Source organism: Sinocyclocheilus anshuiensis, unplaced genomic scaffold (assembly GCF_001515605.1).
Source record: "Sinocyclocheilus anshuiensis isolate Anshui unplaced genomic scaffold, SAMN03320099.WGS_v1.1 scaffold152, whole genome shotgun sequence".
NCBI classification, from domain to species: Eukaryota; Metazoa; Chordata; class Actinopteri; order Cypriniformes; family Cyprinidae; genus Sinocyclocheilus; species Sinocyclocheilus anshuiensis.
In genome coordinates this window covers 3,876,679-3,896,456 of record NW_015555781.1, presented here as the reverse complement: position 1 = coordinate 3,896,456, position 19,778 = coordinate 3,876,679, and the positions used below count along the sequence as shown (strand labels likewise).

The window sequence follows — 19,778 nt, the reverse complement described above, 5'->3', positions numbered from 1 at the left end:
GTTCACACCGACAGTGATTTGCAGTGACAAAGTGACTGGTTTCATTTTCACTGAGAATGATTTGAGGATGTGATGCAGCAACAACAGGAATACAGACCAGGGCTAGGCAACATTTTAGTTTCAGCTCCCTTTCAATTCAAGGAAATTCCATACAATCAAATTTGGTCACACCCTACTGGAAGTTGATTTGGAATTAGAATTAGAATTAAAGGAATTAAAGTGGAACTTACAATTCAAAGAAATTTCAACAGGTAAGGATACTCTGGGAAATTAACCCCTGGTTTCACAGACAAGGCTTAAGCCTAGTTCCAGACTAAAATGTAAGTCTGAACTTGCACTGATTGATCTTAAAATATGTCAGTGCCATTGTTTTGTCTCAAGATGCACACAAGTAATGTCTTTATCTAAGGCATGTTTATTAAAAATTACTTAAATGTCCTAATTGAACTATGGCCTAATTCTGGCTTAATCTAAGCCCTGTCTGTGAAACCAGGCCTAAGTGTTTTTCCACCTTGGTCCATAAAATGAAACAATTTGTAAAAAGCAAAAATCTACATAAAAATAAGTACAAATGTCTATAGGTGACATCAAATGAGGCAGAAGTTTGTCTTGATAACTCTTTAATTTCTCATTACAAATGACGCTTAGGGTGTTTTCACACCTGGCTTGCTTGTATCGTTTGTTTCAGAACCTGACACATTTTCTACTTTAGTTGAGTTATTTTAGAAATGATAATCACACTCAGATCCACACCAAAACAATCGGTCTGAGAACGGCTGAACGAGGTGGTCTTGGCCCGACTGAAACCGAACTCTAAAGTGGTTTGCTTTTGATGAGAACGCAATCTGACCTAATGAACCAACAATCCAAGCTGTATCCTAATTCATAATGTGAAATGCGTTCAGTGTTTAATTCGGTGGGTGAGCACATTATTTATCATAGTTGAAAACCAAAGAGCATCTCTTCATTTAAAAATGTTATTGCTCTTCTCTGAAACAGGTGTATTGCAAGAATGCTGACCCAATGAAGCCTTGATATACATATACATTGAAACATATGAGTGTGTGCATCAATCCATTCTGACGGATGACACGATGAGCGGATTCCTGGAACATAAACAGGTGCGATCTGACCAATGAGAGGACCGTTTTACACACATGTGACTTGCATAAACACATTTTGGTAAGTGAAATGTTGCCTTGTGAAAGCGAACCGAACCGAGGAGAAAGTGCAACATTGCAACAATTTAAGACCCTGTTCCGGAACAAAGCATTACAGGTCTGAAAATGCCCTTGTTGTAGTTTTATTTGAATTTCAGTTACTTTTAAATTCCACTTAATTCAATTAAAATTTCAATTCTGTTTGCTACCTCAATTTAAATTCTGTTCAAATTCAAACTCAGTTTAATTTTGAATGGTGCACAATGACGCTCACATCATCCGCCACGAGATAGTTGGACACTGCAGTGAGTATGAACACCTGGCAGTCAACAGTACTTGGCAACCACATAATCGCTGTCAGTGTGAACATACTGAGGACACAGCTACAACACAACCCAAATCCAGCTCTCTTGGTTCACTAGCCTGTACACACCATCACTGGTACAAGAAATCACGAAAGCGCGAGGTAGGCAGGACCCGTTGTGCAGTAGGGTCTTCAGTCTCTGAGCACTCTGGGTGGGACTCTCCAACGTCCTGGTTTTCAACAGGGGAGGGTGAAGCTAGCGGTTTGGGGGGTGGCGCAGGTGTTTTTTTGTCTGAACTGTCCGTAGGAGAGACCACCACAGTGTGCCTCCTCCATGCACGTCTTTTTCGGCGCGTCTCTGGCGAGAGCTGCTTCCTCAGGCCAATGCTGCGTAGATCATCCGCCGAGCCCATCAGACGAGCCCGAACCTGATCCGCCAGGGAACCCTGCCCAGTGGACAAGAAGTAGCTTCTGGGACTGGCTGCGGATGTTGCCATGCACTCATTTCGCCCGCTAACCCCTTTGGAGGAGGATTTGGCTTTTGGGGAAGGAGACAGAGAGGAATCAGGGATTTGATTTGCACCCGACCGCCGTTCTCCCTCCGTGGCGGAGGAGCTGGACAGTTCCAAAAGGTCCACTGAGGGTGCTTTGGCTTTGTCTGCCTTTAGCCGACGCCGTGCGAGGGTGTCGCACTGTATGAGGCGGTGGGAGTTAAAAGAGTGGCGGCTGTGGAGGCGCTGGGAAGCGGATGATGAGTAAGAGGAGGTCGAGGGAGTAGATGAACGTGCTGCGCCATCTTCAGGACTGGTTGTGAGGGAAGGAGGAGGCGGAGCAAAGGTTGTGCCAGAGGCAGCAGAAGGTGTCTGCGATTTGCAGTGTGCATAGAGAAAACTGCGTGGTGCGGTTGGTTCGGGTGAGGCGTGTGGGTTCTGGCTTGAACGGCTTGGTTTTTCTGGCCTCTCTTGGGTGAGGGAGCGTGAAGCAAATCCACTTTCGTTATCGGTTTCACTCACCAGTTCACTATGCTCATCATCTGCATCTTCACCGCGCCCCTCTGATGCTAAACTCCGCCCCAGAGTGGACAGAGTAGAGTAACCTGACACAATAGACCGTGCATCATCTCCTCGCCAGCTGCAACCTTTCACTTCAGACCTTTGCTCTTCCTCCTCACTCAGCAGCACTGCTGGTGCCGCTTCCTCTGTGGAGGAAATGCTGGGAACTACTTCTTCTTTTTGCTCTTGTGCCTTCTGTCTCTCACCCTCCTCCTCCTCTTCCTCCTCTTCTTCTTCATCATCTTCTCCCTCCGCTCGAGGGGCACAGAAAGATGCGACCTGCCCCATCTCTTGCAAGTCGTCTTTTTCGGAGATGCAGGATTTAAGGGGTTCATGCTCAGAATCGTCGTCTGTGCTGCTGCCGAGGAGACGGCCGTTCTGCCGTTTCCGGCGTTTGCGGGTCACAGCCGACATAATCGAAAACGTCAGGATATCCTTGGGAGTAAAGTCACGTTTTGATCCCCACGACCCCTAAGTATTAAATATTTCAAAAATTAAATTCAAACAAATACATTAATATTAATTATTATGAAAAATTTATTATCAAATATGTATTAAATTAGATTGCTTTTACAGAAAAGTATTACTAATTTAAAGTGATCAAAAGCATCCAGATCCCTACAGTATTCTCTTTAACCTTTAATACACAACAAACATATTAAATCGTTTTTGGTCAATACTGACCTTAGATTTTGCAGAATCACTGTTGGTTGAGTCTGGACAGTTAAAAACAGGGAGAGACAGGGAGAGAGGAAGTTAGTGAAATTAACAAATATTTTGGCACCATGTTAAATATATGCTGTATTAATGAGAGGCACAGAGGAGGATCAACCTTGTGATTGTCAGTAAGTTAACTTTATACATTAATAAACAAGACCTGTAGCAGCCTCTGTGTCAATCATTAAGCATCACCCCCATAAACAGTGATTGTGAGACAGTGTTCACACAAGATCCAATATAAACAGCATCTGTGTAATAAACAACCAGCCGTTGATTGTCAGTTAATTTTCCAATGTGAACAGGGTCTTAGAAGAAGAAGTGAAGGAGCCCATATATGCAGCGGTAAAGATAAAGCGCACACTGATGACATCACATAACATACTGATGACATCGACCCATGAAAGAGCTAAGGGAAGGCAAGGGCAGAAACTGTAATTGTCAGAGGGGCAGAAAGACGAAACAAACACAAGTTGCCAGCACACACAGGCCCCGTTTACCTGGCTTGGGTGTCACTTTAGAAGTTTTCTAAAAGTTACGAATTGTGAAGGCTTAGCTCTTCAATATTATTTAGATTTTGCACAAATAATTTTACATGGCATTTACGTTTGTGATACATACCACTAGCGTTCAAAAAATGTTAAATGAGAGGACATAAAATTACATTTACATGTAAAGTGACAGTAAAAGACTGCAAAAAAACTGTTTTCAGGGAAAATAGTTTTCAACATTGATGATAATAAGAAATGTTTCTTGAGCAGCAAATCAGCATATTATAATGATTTCTGAAGAGTCATGTGACACTGAAGACTGGAGTAATGATGCTGAAAATACAGCTTTACCATCACAGAAATTGAAACCAATTACATTTTAAAATATATCTAAATAGAAAACATTATTGAAAGTTCTTTGTAATAATAGTTCATTATATTAATGTTTTTGCTGTATTTTCGATCCAATAAATGCAGCCATACGAAACCTCATTCAAAAACATTAACAAAAATCTGACTGACCCGGTTTGAACAGTACTGTATATTGTATAGTCAATACTAAGCAATACCTGCTTATATAATATTTATACCTATATTTAGACCTACATTATCATGTTCAAATAATGACAAAATATTAGATACACCCCTGCCATGAGCTATTCTGTTTGAATATGGTTGCTTTGAAAGAGAGGATAAAAAAGTATCCTGTTGACAGCTGTATTTAGCACTTCAAATTAACACAGAAGTGAACAGCACATGTAAACGAGGCCATAAACACCTCCATAACTTGTGCAAATAGCCATTAAACACACACTCATGAACACACACACACACACAGAGTGCAGGGCAGGGGAAACCCATCCTACCGCAGTGGCTGTTCCACAGGCTCAGCTAAGAGAGGGATGCAGAAATGTACAGAGAAAGACAGCAGAAAGTGAATATAATGAAAGAGATTGTTTAAAAAAGAAAACTCAGAGATGTAAAGAGCGTTCAACGTGCAGGAACACAGAAACATGTTGGACCTGCTGTCTACTACTGTCACATGTTCAACGTACAGACCTGTCCATCCACATGCAGATGAAAGTATGTATCCTAGTGTTAGTCATCTGAGGTGGAATATGACTGCTAGCCAAAAGCCATCTAATGTAGACTACTGTCAACTATAACTGGCTGTTTTTAACCTGCGCATTGTTGGTTGTAACTGGTTAAGCACTCTCACCTGATGCCTCCCCCAGCGGGCCCGTCCGACCAATATTAGAGAGGAGGTGATCTATGTTTGGGGCGGGCTGAACATCCTCTGTGTCCACTGGTGTCTGAGGGGCGACATTTAAATATTTTTTAAAAAGCCATGAAAAACTTTAGAATTTAAATGTTTAGTTATCAGTGCTGGGGGTAACGCATTACAAGTAACGTGAGTTACGTAATCAGATTACTTTTTTCAAGTAACTAGTAAAGTAACACATTACTTTTTTAATTTACAAGAAAATATCTGAGTTACTTTTTCAAAAAAGTAACGCCAGTTACTTTGTTTTCCCATTTATTGACTGACAAGTCTCCTGTCCCCATATTGGGAGAAATCGGAAGTGCAGAGGAGTTGTGTGCGCTGTGTGAACATGATGTTACTGTAGTTCTAGACTAAATGTGAATGTGCATTAATTCATCCCACTCACAAAAAACAGATGAAAACATTTTGCATTTCAAAACAGTGAAATGCAATCAAGCCCTGCTCATATTTAAAAAGTAATGCGAAAGTAATGCAAAAGTAATGTAACGCATTACTTTCCATAAAAAGTAACTAAGTAACGTAATTAGTTACTTTTTTAGGGAGTAACGCAATATTGTAATGCATTACTTTTAAAAGTAACTTTCCCCAACACTGTTAGTTATTTAATCATATAGATCACTTTATGATTCATAAATTAATTTTGATGAATCTCAATAACACTAAATATAAAGAAAACAAACCTTTTCATCTTTTTCGTTTTCTTCACTGAAAAACCAGGCATGCTGCGCAGAGAGCAAGACAATCATTGTTTAAAATCATAATTAAAATGGAGACTAGCTTAAAAACCGGTGGTCATTTTTGTCAGCTTTGTGCCTTACGTGCTGAATGAGTGTCTCCACAATCTTGTAGCGGTCAGGCATGTGGGTGACCATATCTGTCATGTTGTCCTCTGAGTTCCGGACAAGAGTGGGGCCAAACACCAGTGCCAAATTACGTGGCTCCATCTGCACATACATAAGCGCACAGTAAGACATCATACAGCTAATATGAACTAGCATTCTACTGTATGCAACGGGTTACACAAGCAGCTCTGCTGCTTTTTTAATGTGAAATGCCAAATTCAGATGCTACTAATAAGTAATAAAATGTAATCAATATTACTTATTAAAATCTCTAGACTATTTGCAAAGGTCTGCATAGGCAAGGAAAAAAGACTTGTCCCAGCTGGTTTTTAAACTCAACACAAGCCCAAATTAATATATAAAAAGAAACATCTGTGTTCAACTATGCTTTGTAAATTTCCAATAGTAAAAATATACTGTAATTTAAAATACTGAAATATCTGAATCACAGAAAAGCAAGTGTTGCTCACTTTGTTCTTCTCAGAGTGGTCTGCCACAGTCTTTAGATGTCCAATTAGAAATTTTAGAGTGTGGAAGTAATAATCTGGGAGATCACGTATCTGCAGAAAGACAAAAAGAGACAAATGGAAAGTTAATAGAAAAACAAGTGAAGAAAATACAAACTAAATGCTATACGCTACTGTTAAAAAGTTTAGGGTCAGTGTGATTTTTTTTCCAAAGACAAAATAGTTTAAAAGTGATAGTAAAGCAAAATAAAATATTTATATTTCAAGTAAATGCTGTTTTATTAAAACCTTTGATTGATCCTGAGTGAAAATGTGCATATGTTATAATATATTTTTGATCAAATAAATGCAGGCCTTGGTGAACATAAAGACTTAAAAAAAAAATAAAAAAACAACTTTACAGATCTCAAACATTTGAACGGTAATGTAGACTTGCAGCACAATGTGGCTTTTAAAGTAACATGCTGAAAGCAAGTTCATACCAGTTTCTTCATTGTCCTTAGCCTGTCACTGGCATTCTCCATCCGATTGGCCTCAATAAAGTCATTGTATTTGTCTTCAAGAGGATAAAGAGAAAGAGAAATGGAAGGAAAAATGTCACTACATGACATACTTCATACCTTTCAAAATATATTTCAGAAGGATTCCAGTATATTTACAGTTTTATGCACATAAAATAGCACTAAATCACAGTTCACATGCTCATAATCTCACCATCTGTGAAGAGGGGTTCTGGGAGTTTACGGAAGAAGGACTTTAGTAGGCTGCTGACCACATTCAAGTCTTGCCATTTCTGTACAGGAGTAAAAAGTGAAAGCAGTTGTTGTTGTTGTTGAACCCAATTATCATTGAGCTCTCAATATGAGGAAGTATCCGCTTAAACATGGGAAGTGAATATAACCAGCATGTTGACTCAGTCTCAAAGAGCCAGTGGCAAGTTAACAATGACAGAGATTGTGTGTGTGTGTGTGTGTGTGTGTGTGTGTGTGTGAGTGAGTAAACAGCTCACCTCCTCAGCGATGTTGATGTCTCCTCCTTTGTTTAGCTGCTCCTGCAGGCTGGACACTACTGCATTGTTTCCTGGCACTCTGTAGATCCCTGTGTACTCCAGACCCATGTCCTCCACCAACCCACAGCAGATCTCCACAATCAGGGGAATGAACTACACAGACCAACAGACATACACATGTAAACATACTAACGTGAAGTTACCAGTAAGCATAAGAAACACATTCAGCACATTGCATAAAGGACACACCTTGTTGTTGGTAGCAGGCTGGCAGTCCTCTAGACGCACACAAAACACTTTAGGACTTGCTTTCTTAGCCTTCTTCATTATATTTATGCCCCAAGGAGATTTAGGGGGACTGCTCTCATCTTTAGCCTCGTGTTTTGGGGAACGTGGAGGTGGGCTGTTGTCTTGCTTACTGAGCAGAAATGTCATTCGAGGCACTCTGGGTGAGGAGTCTGGTTTATTACCTGTTGGACTACAAGAGGGAACCAAGAGGAAGCGGATCATTTTAATTAATTAATCTTTTTTTTTCCAGAACAACAAAATGCTACAGTGGGCTCCAATCTCACCTTTGCTTCCTGTAGTCATTAAGTTTCTTATTGATGAGAGCCTGTCGTGAGAAACCCAATTCCTACAGACAAATATGAATAAAGAGCATTTCAATTTAACTGAAAAATTATTAATTGTCCCACCCCAAAAACCATTGGTTGAGCAAATTTTGCCATTTTGTGCAGTGCAAACCACAGGCCACAGAGTTGTCACTCTTCGGGGAAATCAATCAACAAACTGTGTTATCGGTAATGACAACTACAACAAAGTGTAAATTAAAACTTTTTCATGCACTAAAATAAAACATAATTGGAAAAAATTTAAATAAATTAGAAAAAATTAAAATAAAGTGCATTTTCATATTTCTGCAACAAACTATAAAATAAAATATAAAAACAAACAAAAAAATGTACATTATAAGTATGTTAGGTTTTATTTTAGCATGTTCATAAAATAAAATCGAAAATTGAAAACAAAATAAAATGTACTTTATTTTAACGCTAGTTTTTCCAAGTATGTTAGATTTTATTTTAACATGTTCATAAAATAAAATAATAAAATAAAATGTTATTTATGTACTTTATTTGAATTTTAGTTTATCCAAGTATATTAGTTTTTATTTTAGTATGTTCATAAATTAAAATTAAATTAAATTACAAGTTCTTCATTTTAATTTAAGTTTTTCCAAGTATGTTAGGTTTTATTTTAGCATGTCCATAAAAAAATAATAAAATAAAAATTATTTATATGGATAAAATCCCATATATTATACAAGCCCATATATTATGACCATATTCACATTTACTAGCAAAAGCAAAGCCTGCTGACAGTAAACAGCAGTAAGAGAGGAAGGAGATCTCAGAAACAAACCCCATGTAAACATGCACTGCTTCCTGTACAGGCAATGACAACCTCGACAAATTTGGTCTAGCCATTTCATTCGGTTGAAGACCTCTATGTTCCATCATTCTCACACTCTCACCTCGTTGTCAGTCTTGCCGTTTTCTCTGATGACTCTGATCCACTCCAGCATGTCCTCTCTGTCCTCCGCCTGTAGCAAGTATTCACAGAAGTCCTGTGTGGTCAACCTCAACGCGTGTTTGCGCTTCGTTTCACTGTACGCAATGTCCACAAGGCAACCCCGGATGCTGATTGGCTGCTCCTCTTCAGCCCCGCCTCCCAGCACCGCCCCTTTGAGCACTGCCTCTCGCTTGTCTTTGTACAAGAACAGAGAATGGGACCGAAGCACAGAGAACACCCGCCTCCAAGGCCAGATGGCACTACCCACCTTCTGCAAGAGAGAGAGAAAAGACTAATCTCATCCATCAGATCATACAGGTAACTAATTACGGTAGTCATTTAACAGACACTTTTATCCAAAGCAACTTGCATGGCGAGTTTGAACCTAAAACCTTTCGGTTACAAGCCCACATCATTACCTAAGCCACTAACAACTGCTCCCCCAGATTATAAATGAACCCTCGCTGTCTGTTTGACTTACCTTGCCCTTCTCCGTGTGGATCTGTTTGAAGTGGAGCCAGCCTTCTCTCTTCACGTCACTGTAGCTGATGCTGCCCAGCTCCGAGGTAGAGTGTCGTTTAGAGCGAGCTTCTGCCGCAGCACCCAGACTGTCCAGAGACTAAACCATGACACAGGACAGAGAAATACACAACTGTGACACTGACATGGAACTACAGTATACAAAGACCCAGAATACAGGAAGAGAACATTTAAAGCTGTACACTCCAAGGTTTTAAGTTAAAATATCATACAATACAATTTGAAACAAAATGGACCTTTTTAACTTTTTAATCCATTCTTGGGCGATAGGAAAATGCTAACCAATAGCTAAATAACTATTGGGGCACTGCTTTAGCAAACATGCATATTCAATTGAAATAAAAAATAGACAACGGAGCGGTGAAAACTGTTATTATAGCATGGATTATAATATGGCTTGAATGCTATACTGACACAGTGTTGTTATTGTTAGCTAAAACTAAAACAATCCAAGATAGTTTTTGTTAATTGAAATAAAAAACTAGATGCTGACTTAAAAAACTAGATGCTGCCTTTGCAACTTACAGAACAAAAAAAAGTTGAACTACTAAAATTATGAAAACAAAATAAAATTAGTAGAAATGCAATTGAAATATTTTTTGAAAAATAAAAGACATCACATACAATTTTTAAACTTAAATTAAAATATACACTGAAAACATCAAAATAAAAGCTTATTCAAAATATTAATAAAAACCATAATAGTATATAAAAAAATTATAAAATAACACTGATATTGACCAATCAGAATCTGATCTATAATCAGAAATATATCAAAAGCACATAACAAAATTTTAAAACTTAAACTGCAATTAAAATGAAAACTGAAGACATAAAATAACAGCTAATTCAAAATATTAATAAAAACAATAGTATACAAATAATGCTAAAATAACCCTAATATTGACCAATCAGCATCCAGGATCTATACACAGAAATACATCACATTACGTTGACTTAAAACAACACAGTACTTTTGTTCATATCGAAATTTTAGAGAGTATGACCCGGTTTCTACTGTAATTTAGGGAATCAAACTCACCCCTTCAGTAAAGAAGCTCTTGACTCTTTTTGGAATCCTCCTGTTGAAGAAGCACAATAAGAACATGTTCAAACATAAAAATCAACTCACACATCTTTACTGAGATGTGAACAGTATTCAAAAATAGTAATAGTAAAATTCCCAAAACTCACGAGAAGACCCGCCCCTCTTCTCTATATGCATTAAGCCCCTCATCACATGACTTGGAGCGTTCAGTGGTGATGGCCAGCAGGTAAGAGGAGCGACGATTAGACTTGGGATCCCCTGCTTATAGAGAGAGAAAGAGAGAGACATCCACTCATTACAAACGGTGAAAAGGACAAAGAACAAGAAAAGAGAGAGAGCTGATAAAGGACAGTTAGTGTGGAGTTGGGTAGGATACAGGGAGTAATCTGAGATTAGGAGGTGGGAAGGTGGTGATCTTCATCACAGTCTCAGTGAAGTCCAAAGACGGTGCACGGGCATTACCGAAAGATCATGTTAACAAATGCAGTACGGCATGCACATATACATTTGACTTATTTGTGCCGTATGAGTACGCATGCAGTAGGAGGAGCTTTATAACGATCACATGCAGCTTCTGAATGTTTACGTAATTGCGTAAACTCGTCGCGATGTTTTCATGTACAGCTCTAGGCAGTGATTTGGTCATTTAGTAGTAACAGTAACAGTGTTCCTCTTTCTCTGCATCACTCACTGCAGTCGTGGGAGAAAAGGCGGTTGAGGGGAAAGGTGAAGGTTGGGGAGGCGGGGCTTGTGGCCACAGCAGGGGCAGAGTTTATACCGCCACTGGACACGACGGAGGAGGCAGGGACATGACGTGCCCGCAGATCTGCACTTGGACTGGTCGGCTCATCTGTGGGAGGAGTGGAACGGAGGAAAGGATAGGAAAAGGGGAAGGAAGGAAGACAAGAATAAAAGAAAGTTATATTGGTAAGAGGAGTAAGATTGAAAGAAGGGAAACCAAAAAGAATAACAAGGAGGGAGGGAAAGGTTAGAGGGAAAGCAAAATGGTGTTGCACAGTTAATTTCAAGATATTTAAATATCATAATACACCAAAACACAAGAGACTCTTCCTCTCTGACATGTGTGCATACAAAAGTAAACAACTGAATTTCCAAACACTCAATTTACTGCAAAACCTAAAGAGATTTAGACACTCTCAAAGAGAGGAGGAGTAATCGAGTGTTACTGTAAGGAGAAGCTATAGTGCACACTTTATCTGTACCCACTCATCATGTTTAAGCATATGATATGTGACAAAGTGAAAAATGCTGAGAGATAAAAGAAGAAAGAGAAAGAATGAATAAAGCATACAGCATTTTGTACCTGACTCGTGGCCCTCCATGAAATAAGTAATCAATGTGGAACTGAGATGTACAAGTCCTTTTTGTATTAACACATGGTTTCAGTTCTTGCTAAAGCGCATAGTGCCTGGTGTTGTGAGTTTCTCGTGGGAAGTGGTTGGTTGCTGCAGGTATGCTTTTATAACAACCTCTTTGGAGTGGTCAACTGGTTAAAGCTAATACATTAAAGATCCATCCTGTCAATGTCTTTCTTTTCCCCAAATCCTTAATATATAAGCACATATTAGCCATGTGTGAGATGAGTGGCACCTTCAATGAATTCTTAAAAAAAAAAACTCTGTTTTCAAAGCATGTGCTTGCAGTTATGTGTCAGGTCTTTCCTGGCCTGCAGCAGTAACATGATCACCTCAAAAACACAATTTGGCAGAACGTTGGTATTTCAGTGACTGAGGAGATTCTGTCAACCAGTTAACCACCTGCAACAACATCTATCTACACCAGCAGGTGGCAGCAGCACACAAACATCACTGAACAAGAGGATTTCTAAACAAGATTTGTCTGGTTAGCATGGTCCAGTTAGCTCTAGGCCCAGTTGTTTAAAAGTACTCTGATCAGATTTTGGATCAGATTAGATCAAATCTTGAAAATTGGTTGTTTAAATGCAAAAAACAAAGGATTCTAAGAATGGAGTTGATCATGAAATCCAGTCTTGGTTTTGATCTGGATCAAACCTTCAGTAAGTGTTGTTCAAACCACATTTGTAATACCTTTGATCCAAAAAAGCAGGATTATCCTGATCCCAGTAGAAGCTGGGATTCAGAGAGATTTCAGAGATGAACCAGTCAATAGTCCTAACAATTACATTTTATCTAATTACACTTACATTACAATTACTTTCTAACAATTACATGCCTTATTTCAAGTATATTTCAACATTTTGAGCCAGATTAACTTTTTGAACAACTGGGCCATGCAGAGAGCATCTTTCTCTATTGACAGCCATTCAAAATAGTAAAAGAGAAAAGTGTCCTTATAGTGCCACCAGCCAATCAGTGTTGTCATTTTCCTGCTTTGATTAGTCACATGATATAAGGCTCAGGTGACCGAACCAATAAAATCTGGCCGAGTAGAGAAGAAGATTAATGCTAACAGGCGGCTTTCTCGGGGTATAATATAGACCCTTTTGTTTCTAAAAAGCTTAAGAAATACCCCCCTGGCCCCCTCCCCTCCGTTTAAACTCATCAGTATCCTGCTCTCTATTCTCATAATTTGTGTTTCTTTATCTCTGTGCATCACTTTTTCATGTGACTATCTTAGCCATCCATCACTTCTGACTTCATATGAAGTCCACTCCTTTTCTTCTTATTCATCAGTTTATCAAATGTTTAAATGTCTTCAACATTCATTACAATGCACATACATCAACCAACCTCTAATTAAATGTTTATCTTAAATCAAGTGAATCATTTTTCTATGAAGGTAGAATGACGTCAAAAAGATTTGCATACGCAGAGATCATATTTATTTTGCGTTAGCATGAAGCTGCAGTTTCACAATACATGAATTACACTTACGAGTAACAGTAAAATGCTGCAAATATTTTTTTCTTGCGCTTGAAACGCAATTTACACCTTTACAAAGCTTCTCTTGCGCATGCAAATTTAATTTACGCTTACAGTCTTATGTACACTTCCACAACTCTTACCCTGCGTATGCAAATCTTTTTGACGTCATTCTACCTTCATATTTTTCTTTTAATTCTCTTATGTTGTCTACTCTTTCTCATACTAGAAGGGAGCAGGGGCGGAAACATTCCCAATCTAGGATGTGGAATCTGGACTGTGCTTGTTTTCCAGCCACTGGCAGAAATAGCTGTTCTGTGGGTTTAACAAAGGCCCTCATTACTGAAGCCTGAGTATGAGCTCACACACACAAACACACACACACACACCTCCACACACAACTCCATAGAGTCTGTCTCATGGACATACAACACTTGCACATAGAAAATCCATCTGTACTACTTTAACATCAGTCATGTGCAACAGTTGTATTTTGAGGTTCAGATGCAAAGCTGTAAATAACCCAACCCATCAGAACGGATATTTCTGGTGAGTTCGCGTGTAGCATGTTAGTGTGTGAATGGTTGGTGGAGTGAAGACTCCTCCCCTTTTTACTGGAGACACAATGACCACATTGAGGGCAGAAAGAGCTGAGTGTGCCGATTGTGTCCGGTAATATCTGATTGTGTGAGAGTGTGTATGTGTGTGTCCTTCACCCCTAACCCCCAAAAACCCTGCTCCCTGCTCCTTTTCCTTCTGCATTCTCAGTTCATTACACGTTTGTAAAAAGTGCAAGTCTTCTGCAACTAAACAACATAAAAGTATGCACTACATGAAACAACTACATTAATTCCAAAACTTTTTTAACTTTCCTCATTCCTCTCAAGAACGTTTTGCCTGAATACCTGAATGAACTGACCCTCCCCTGGTTACTGTTGCTAACTGAGACAAGTTTTACAGAACCTCCAATAAGAATGAACTAGAAATTTCTGATCAGGCTGATTTTTAGTAAACTATGTTCATAAAGTGAAAAAAAAAAAACGATTGGGTATTATTCGTCTGTGGGCTGGAATGAATAAAGATATCACAAAGTCTTTTTTATTTATTTATTTATATTTTTTACCAGGCTTATAGTTAGTTAGCTAGAACTAAATTCATAAAAAAAAAAAATTAAAAATATTAAATAAAATAATAAAATATTAATAAAAGCTACAATATCATCATAATTATCCTAAAATAACACTTTCAAGACCAAAAATTTGTCTAAAAACCTTCTCAATTTTAAAACAAGGCACGGACAGGCTTTTAGTTTGTTGCATGCTGTAGATTGATATAGATATGGCCATATGCAATTAATATAATTGATGTTTCCTGGTTGTAATCATATGACTTGAATGTCATCTTTACATAAAACAAAGATCCAGTTGCACTAACACAGTAACGCAGTTTGAAAACCATTCACCCCAAATCAATACGAGAAATTCCAGTACAAACGACTCCACTGACATGACAGGTAGAGCAAGGACAGACTGTCTGTTGTTTTTATCAGTATGGTGTAACGTGCCCCAGCTTGTGAGCATTTCTGTTAGTTTCAGTTTAGTCCTCTCTGTTTCAGAGTCTTTTCTGCTGTGTTGCCTCCATCAATCTCTAAACAGGACCTGGGATACACAACGACCTGCTCCCATCCTAAATATGTAGTTACATTTTTGCAATACTCCACAACTTCTCCTAAACATACACAAACACATAACGTAAGCAAGATCATTTTAACAAATGTAATCAAACTGAAGGGTCTAACTCAAGGGGAGTGTTGCATTGTACAGGTGTGTGGAGGCAGAAACATGCTTCTCGTCTGTGCTGACTGCTAAAGGTGGGGCACTTTTATGCATAGTGGTTTTAGGCTTAACCTCCCTCAGGAATGAAAGCACTGCAATAACAACAGCTTATGCAATCACAACAGATCATAAAAAGATGTCCAGCAGTGAAAAGAGCAGAACAATCTAAAAATCACTAATAGGCCTGAAATTAATTGGTTTTGTTTTAATGTTGCCATTACAACTCCTAATGCAATGTTAAAGGAAAGCAAATGACCAACTGAAAGCTTTTAAGGAAACTGCAAAATCAATAGCACTCCACTTAAATCCAGCTGTGCTATAAACATATAATTAGAGGAAACAGAGATTCATGGCCAACCATATATAACCCTGTAGCACATTTAACAGTAAGAGTTTTGGTGTCTATCTCAGTTTGTTTTGAATGTTTTGCATTCAGCCGGCCATTTTGTTTCAGATTTCCTCTTGCACTCTGGTTTAGTAATAAAGGCAAGCAGAGACAAGATCACTTTGAGCTACAGGCCAGAGCAAATACACACACTTAGAAAGCTGCTTTTTTCAAATAAAACCAATCATAATTACTATAAACTAACCCCAACCAAACCCTAACCTTCCCTTAAAAGAGGACTTGAGACATTATTTACTTTATTTATAAACCATTTCCCCAATTAAGTTTTTGTCAGACTAAGTTAACATCTGCAGATATTTTCCAGCTATTTTGTAACTAAAATAGAGGTAGGTTATAAAACACACATATTCACACAACTGTGCCTTAGTCAATCAATCAAAATTTCTACAGTATGTAAATATGTCAAGACAATTCTCTTCAAATCCTTTATCTTCATAGTGTTCCCAAAGCTCAAACAGTAGAGCGTGGCACTAGCAATGCAAAGGTCATGAGCTCAATTCCCAGAGAATGCAGTCAATTTGTATAGAAGCATCTACTAAAAGAGTAAAACTGTAGAAACAGGATGGAATTGGGCGAGGCACTGGAAGAGTGGAAAAAGAAGGAGAGGAAGAAAGAAAAATAGGACTAATTTAAATCCAGTAAGTCTGATTCAGTCACAGACAACTAATATTGTCAGGCTGACCATGGGAGATTCCAGCATTACCTAATGCACAGACATGCACACTGGTTCACCAGACATAGGAAATGAAGGGTAAGACCAGTGGGGTTGTGAGTTATTAAGACAAGTACAGTCATTCTCTAACATTCCCATCAGTCTATTTTAATGGTGTCTGGATACTTAATCAGTTTCCTTGTTAACATAACAACCATGTGCAGGATAGAGTGAGCATAGAGTGATGGGAAGTGAAAAAGAGAGGGAGAAACTGAGAACTAGATGGAACAGTATTTTGCAACAAAGAAAAGGAGAACATGAGAGCAAAGGAGTCACTGAGAAGTAGGGACTTACCTATAAAGGGAATTGACGCGAGAGAATCATCCTCTATGGATAGTGGTGGTAGGTTACCGTTCGTACGGCGATAAGAAATAGCACTTTCCACTTTGGCAGGGGGCTCCGTAGGATCAGAGGTAAAGAGTAGAGGGTCACTGGAGTCAAGTGCTATGCCGTAATGTGGATGTCGTAGGGCGTTCGCACCCCTGCGTCCGGTGGGTGGTTTCTGCCTCAGAACCACTTCCTGTGTCTGGGCTTCACCTGTTGCTTCCCCTGCCCCTCTGTCATGATTAGTGGGTCGGTAAGTTCTGTCTTGTCCTTCAGGGGCTGTGGGAATAGAAGTTGTAGAAGAGGTGGTTGGTGGAGCTGGGGAAGGAGAGGCCGAGGGTGGAAGCCCCTCTGGGGGACTGGTCTTGGGTGTAGGGGTCCAGAGGTGTGGACCCGTGTAAGAGGGGTCTCTAAATGACTGGGCTTGCTGCAAGATACGGCCAGTCTTCCGGTTGAAAGAGGGGCTGTAGCTACGATAGCCAATCGGCTCCTCATCTAGACTCTGGCAAGATGGCAAACGTCTTGCCAGTGGAGCTGCCTGCTGTGGTTGCGAAGTCTGAGATGAGTGTTGGTGTGCTGCATGTGTGACGTTTTGATGCTGAGGTGTGTGTTGATGGTGTTGTGGTGTGTGGTGTTGCACTTGGTGCTGCTGGATTTGGTGATGTGACTCTGCGTGTTGGCCACAATGTCCGCCATGTCTCAGATAGCTTTCAGTCCTGTTTGGGGGCTGGTGGACCCAAGTAGATCTTTCGAGTCGTGGTGAAAGTATCCCCACAGCTCTGTCGAGAGTTTCCAGTGAACGTGCTGAATGTCCGTACTGGCTTACTAGAAGGTTTTCGGAGGACTTGCGCCCATAGGCCACTACAGATGGGTGCTGTCCATACACATGCTCACCCCGCCAGTCTCCATGGTTCCAGTGGGGATCAGTGTATGCTGCTGAGCTCTGCTGAAGCAACAGCAATGTGTCTTGTGATGCACTGTGGGGAAAACCTGCTTGCTGCGAACGCTTGGCCCTCCCAAGCTCACCTAGACGGTCATGCGAGAAACTCCTGTGGCGTGGGTGCATGGAGCGAGAAACAGATCGCTCTCGCTCTCGTTCCTGCTCCCGACCTGGTACTTGGCTATAGTACCAGTTGGAAAGGGCTTGTTGAGTGCATTCGCTGCGGCTGGATGGGGGTGTTGATATTGACTGAGAAGGACTGGCCCAAGGTGGGCTTTCCTTGCGGCCTCCAATGTGCCCCACGGCAGTACCCATGTTGTGGTTTGCGAGATGTGCATGATGCAATGGGCTCATCATCCCTCCTGAGGAGGAAGATGATGAATATGAGCGTCCTCTCATTTGTCCGGTTGCCTGTGGTCCCCTGTCAGTCATTCCATACTGGATCTCCTCAGTTCGGTGTGCAGGGCTACTGTGACCAACACCTCCTGGCTCACAGCTCCTGCCCTCGGCTGCCCAGAAAGCATTGGAAGCTACTGTCCGGTTGTCAAGGGGTGGAGAGGGACCAGAGGAGGAGCCGGGCCAGCGGCTCCAGTTGTCCAGCTGGTTTTGCCCCATGTATGAAGAAGCTGGGGCAGGGCCGGCCAGCGCAGGAGGCTGTGATTTTGTATGTGGAGGGTAGAGGACAGGGGGTGGTGGAGGAAGATTTTGGGCCTTTCCTATATATGGATTGTTCCCTCTTAGGTAGGCATCATGGGAATATGCCTGAAAGAGAGAAATACAACTGTTTCATTCCAAAGGAACATAAAGGGGTGACTTAATTTATTTTTTTTTCTTTTTATTTGCTTTTAGAACAAGACAAATTAGGACATACAGAAAAACTGTACAAAATAGAAGAAAATATTGCTGTAAATGTAAAGCAACAAACAAATTAAGCCAAAACAAAAGCACAAACAATGAAGTTAAATTTCCATGTAATTATGTAAAGTGTTGGTGTAAGATTATTATGTATATGTGTTGTACACCTCTATATCTTGTATAAAGTAGGGTAACTTAATTTCAACAGAGTGAGAAAGGCATCAAGGAGTGGAGGTGAAAGGTTCATAGAAAAAAGGGGTAAGAGAGATGACATTACAATTACATGCTGACCATGAGACACTATCACTATATACTGATCATGTGATTGTGTCATAATACTGAGTTTCATATTGGTCTTATGAAGTATTCTAATTTGTTGAGATAGTGAATTGGTGGGTTTTTGTTAAATGTGAGCCAAAATCATCACAATTAAAAGAACCAAAGACTTAAACTACTTCAGTCTGTGTGCATTGAATTTATTTAATACACGAGTTTCACAATTTGAGTTGAATTACTGAAATAAATGAACTTTTCCACGACATTCTAATTTATTGAGATGCACCTGTATCTAAAGATGTCAAATAAGACAAATGCTAATGATTTCTAATAATATTGTTATAGTTATCTAAAAATCATCAGGGGAAAAACAAAACTGAAAAAAAAAAAAAATTACTCATTGAGAGATTCATGAGAAATTCATCACAACACCACAATGTAATAAATATGTTTTCAGTAAAAAAAGAAAATTCTTGAGACACAAAATTATGTAAAATGTAATTTATGAAAATTATGTTTATAAAGGATTAAATGATTTTTCACAGGTCGATTTAGTTTTAGCATTAGCTCTCTCTAAATATATTATTAATAGATATAATATTTAGATTTATAATTAAAGCAAGAAAAAATATAAGAAAAGCATAAGGATAAGATAAGAAAAAATTTAAACTTAATTCACGTCATATTATAAGAAAGGTAAAATCACCTTCTAAATTAAATTGATCTTGTTTTAAGAATGTTTAAATAGAAAATATGACTGAAATATGTACTAAGAAAATAATTTTTGCAGTATAATGTTACAAACCAGAAGACATCGACTCTAAAACCTCAACAACTTGTACGACCCATGCAGTGACTACTGTGTGACTGTAGAGAGGATGTCAAGCTGACCAGATGTATCAACACTAACCTCAAAACACACTGACATAAACCTGACATGTGCTCAATTAAGAATTTATTAACAAAACAGAGACATGGCTGGCTGACGAAACACTGTCCGGCTCCAGACAAGCAAATCGACTAACATAGCATAGTACATGCAGTCTGCTAATACATGCAAATACAACCAACACAGAGAA

At 39.4% G+C, this 19,778-nt stretch overlaps 1 protein-coding gene across 9 annotated transcripts in view; it reads right to left on the bottom strand.

Moving 5' to 3' along the window:
* Window positions 1-335: 335 nt before the first annotated feature.
* The window catches only part of LOC107674648 (rho GTPase-activating protein 23-like), a 70,832-nt gene continuing 51,389 nt past the window's right edge, over window positions 336-19,778 (bottom strand). For 5 of the 9 annotated variants that reach the window (XM_016468687.1, XM_016468686.1, XM_016468680.1 and 2 more), the window contains 17 exons: window positions 16,599-18,330; window positions 11,179-11,337; window positions 10,634-10,748; window positions 10,482-10,521; window positions 9,381-9,518; window positions 8,862-9,170; window positions 7,900-7,961; window positions 7,577-7,805; window positions 7,328-7,480; window positions 7,033-7,111; window positions 6,801-6,874; window positions 6,322-6,411; window positions 5,828-5,953; window positions 5,690-5,731; window positions 4,944-5,037; window positions 3,201-3,232; window positions 336-2,987 (listed from right to left, as the gene is read on the bottom strand). In XM_016468687.1, the coding sequence (XP_016324173.1) occupies window positions 1,596-2,987; window positions 3,201-3,232; window positions 4,944-5,037; window positions 5,690-5,731; window positions 5,828-5,953; window positions 6,322-6,411; window positions 6,801-6,874; window positions 7,033-7,111; window positions 7,328-7,480; window positions 7,577-7,805; window positions 7,900-7,961; window positions 8,862-9,170; window positions 9,381-9,518; window positions 10,482-10,521; window positions 10,634-10,748; window positions 11,179-11,337; window positions 16,599-18,330 (4,866 nt within the window). In that variant the 3' untranslated portion in view covers window positions 336-1,595. The remainder of the gene's footprint in view (window positions 2,988-3,200; window positions 3,233-4,943; window positions 5,038-5,689; window positions 5,732-5,827; window positions 5,954-6,321; window positions 6,412-6,800; window positions 6,875-7,032; window positions 7,112-7,327; window positions 7,481-7,576; window positions 7,806-7,899; window positions 7,962-8,861; window positions 9,171-9,380; window positions 9,519-10,481; window positions 10,522-10,633; window positions 10,749-11,178; window positions 11,338-16,598; window positions 18,331-19,778) is intronic. The other 4 variants (XM_016468681.1, XM_016468683.1, XM_016468684.1 and 1 more) reach the window with 3 other exon arrangements.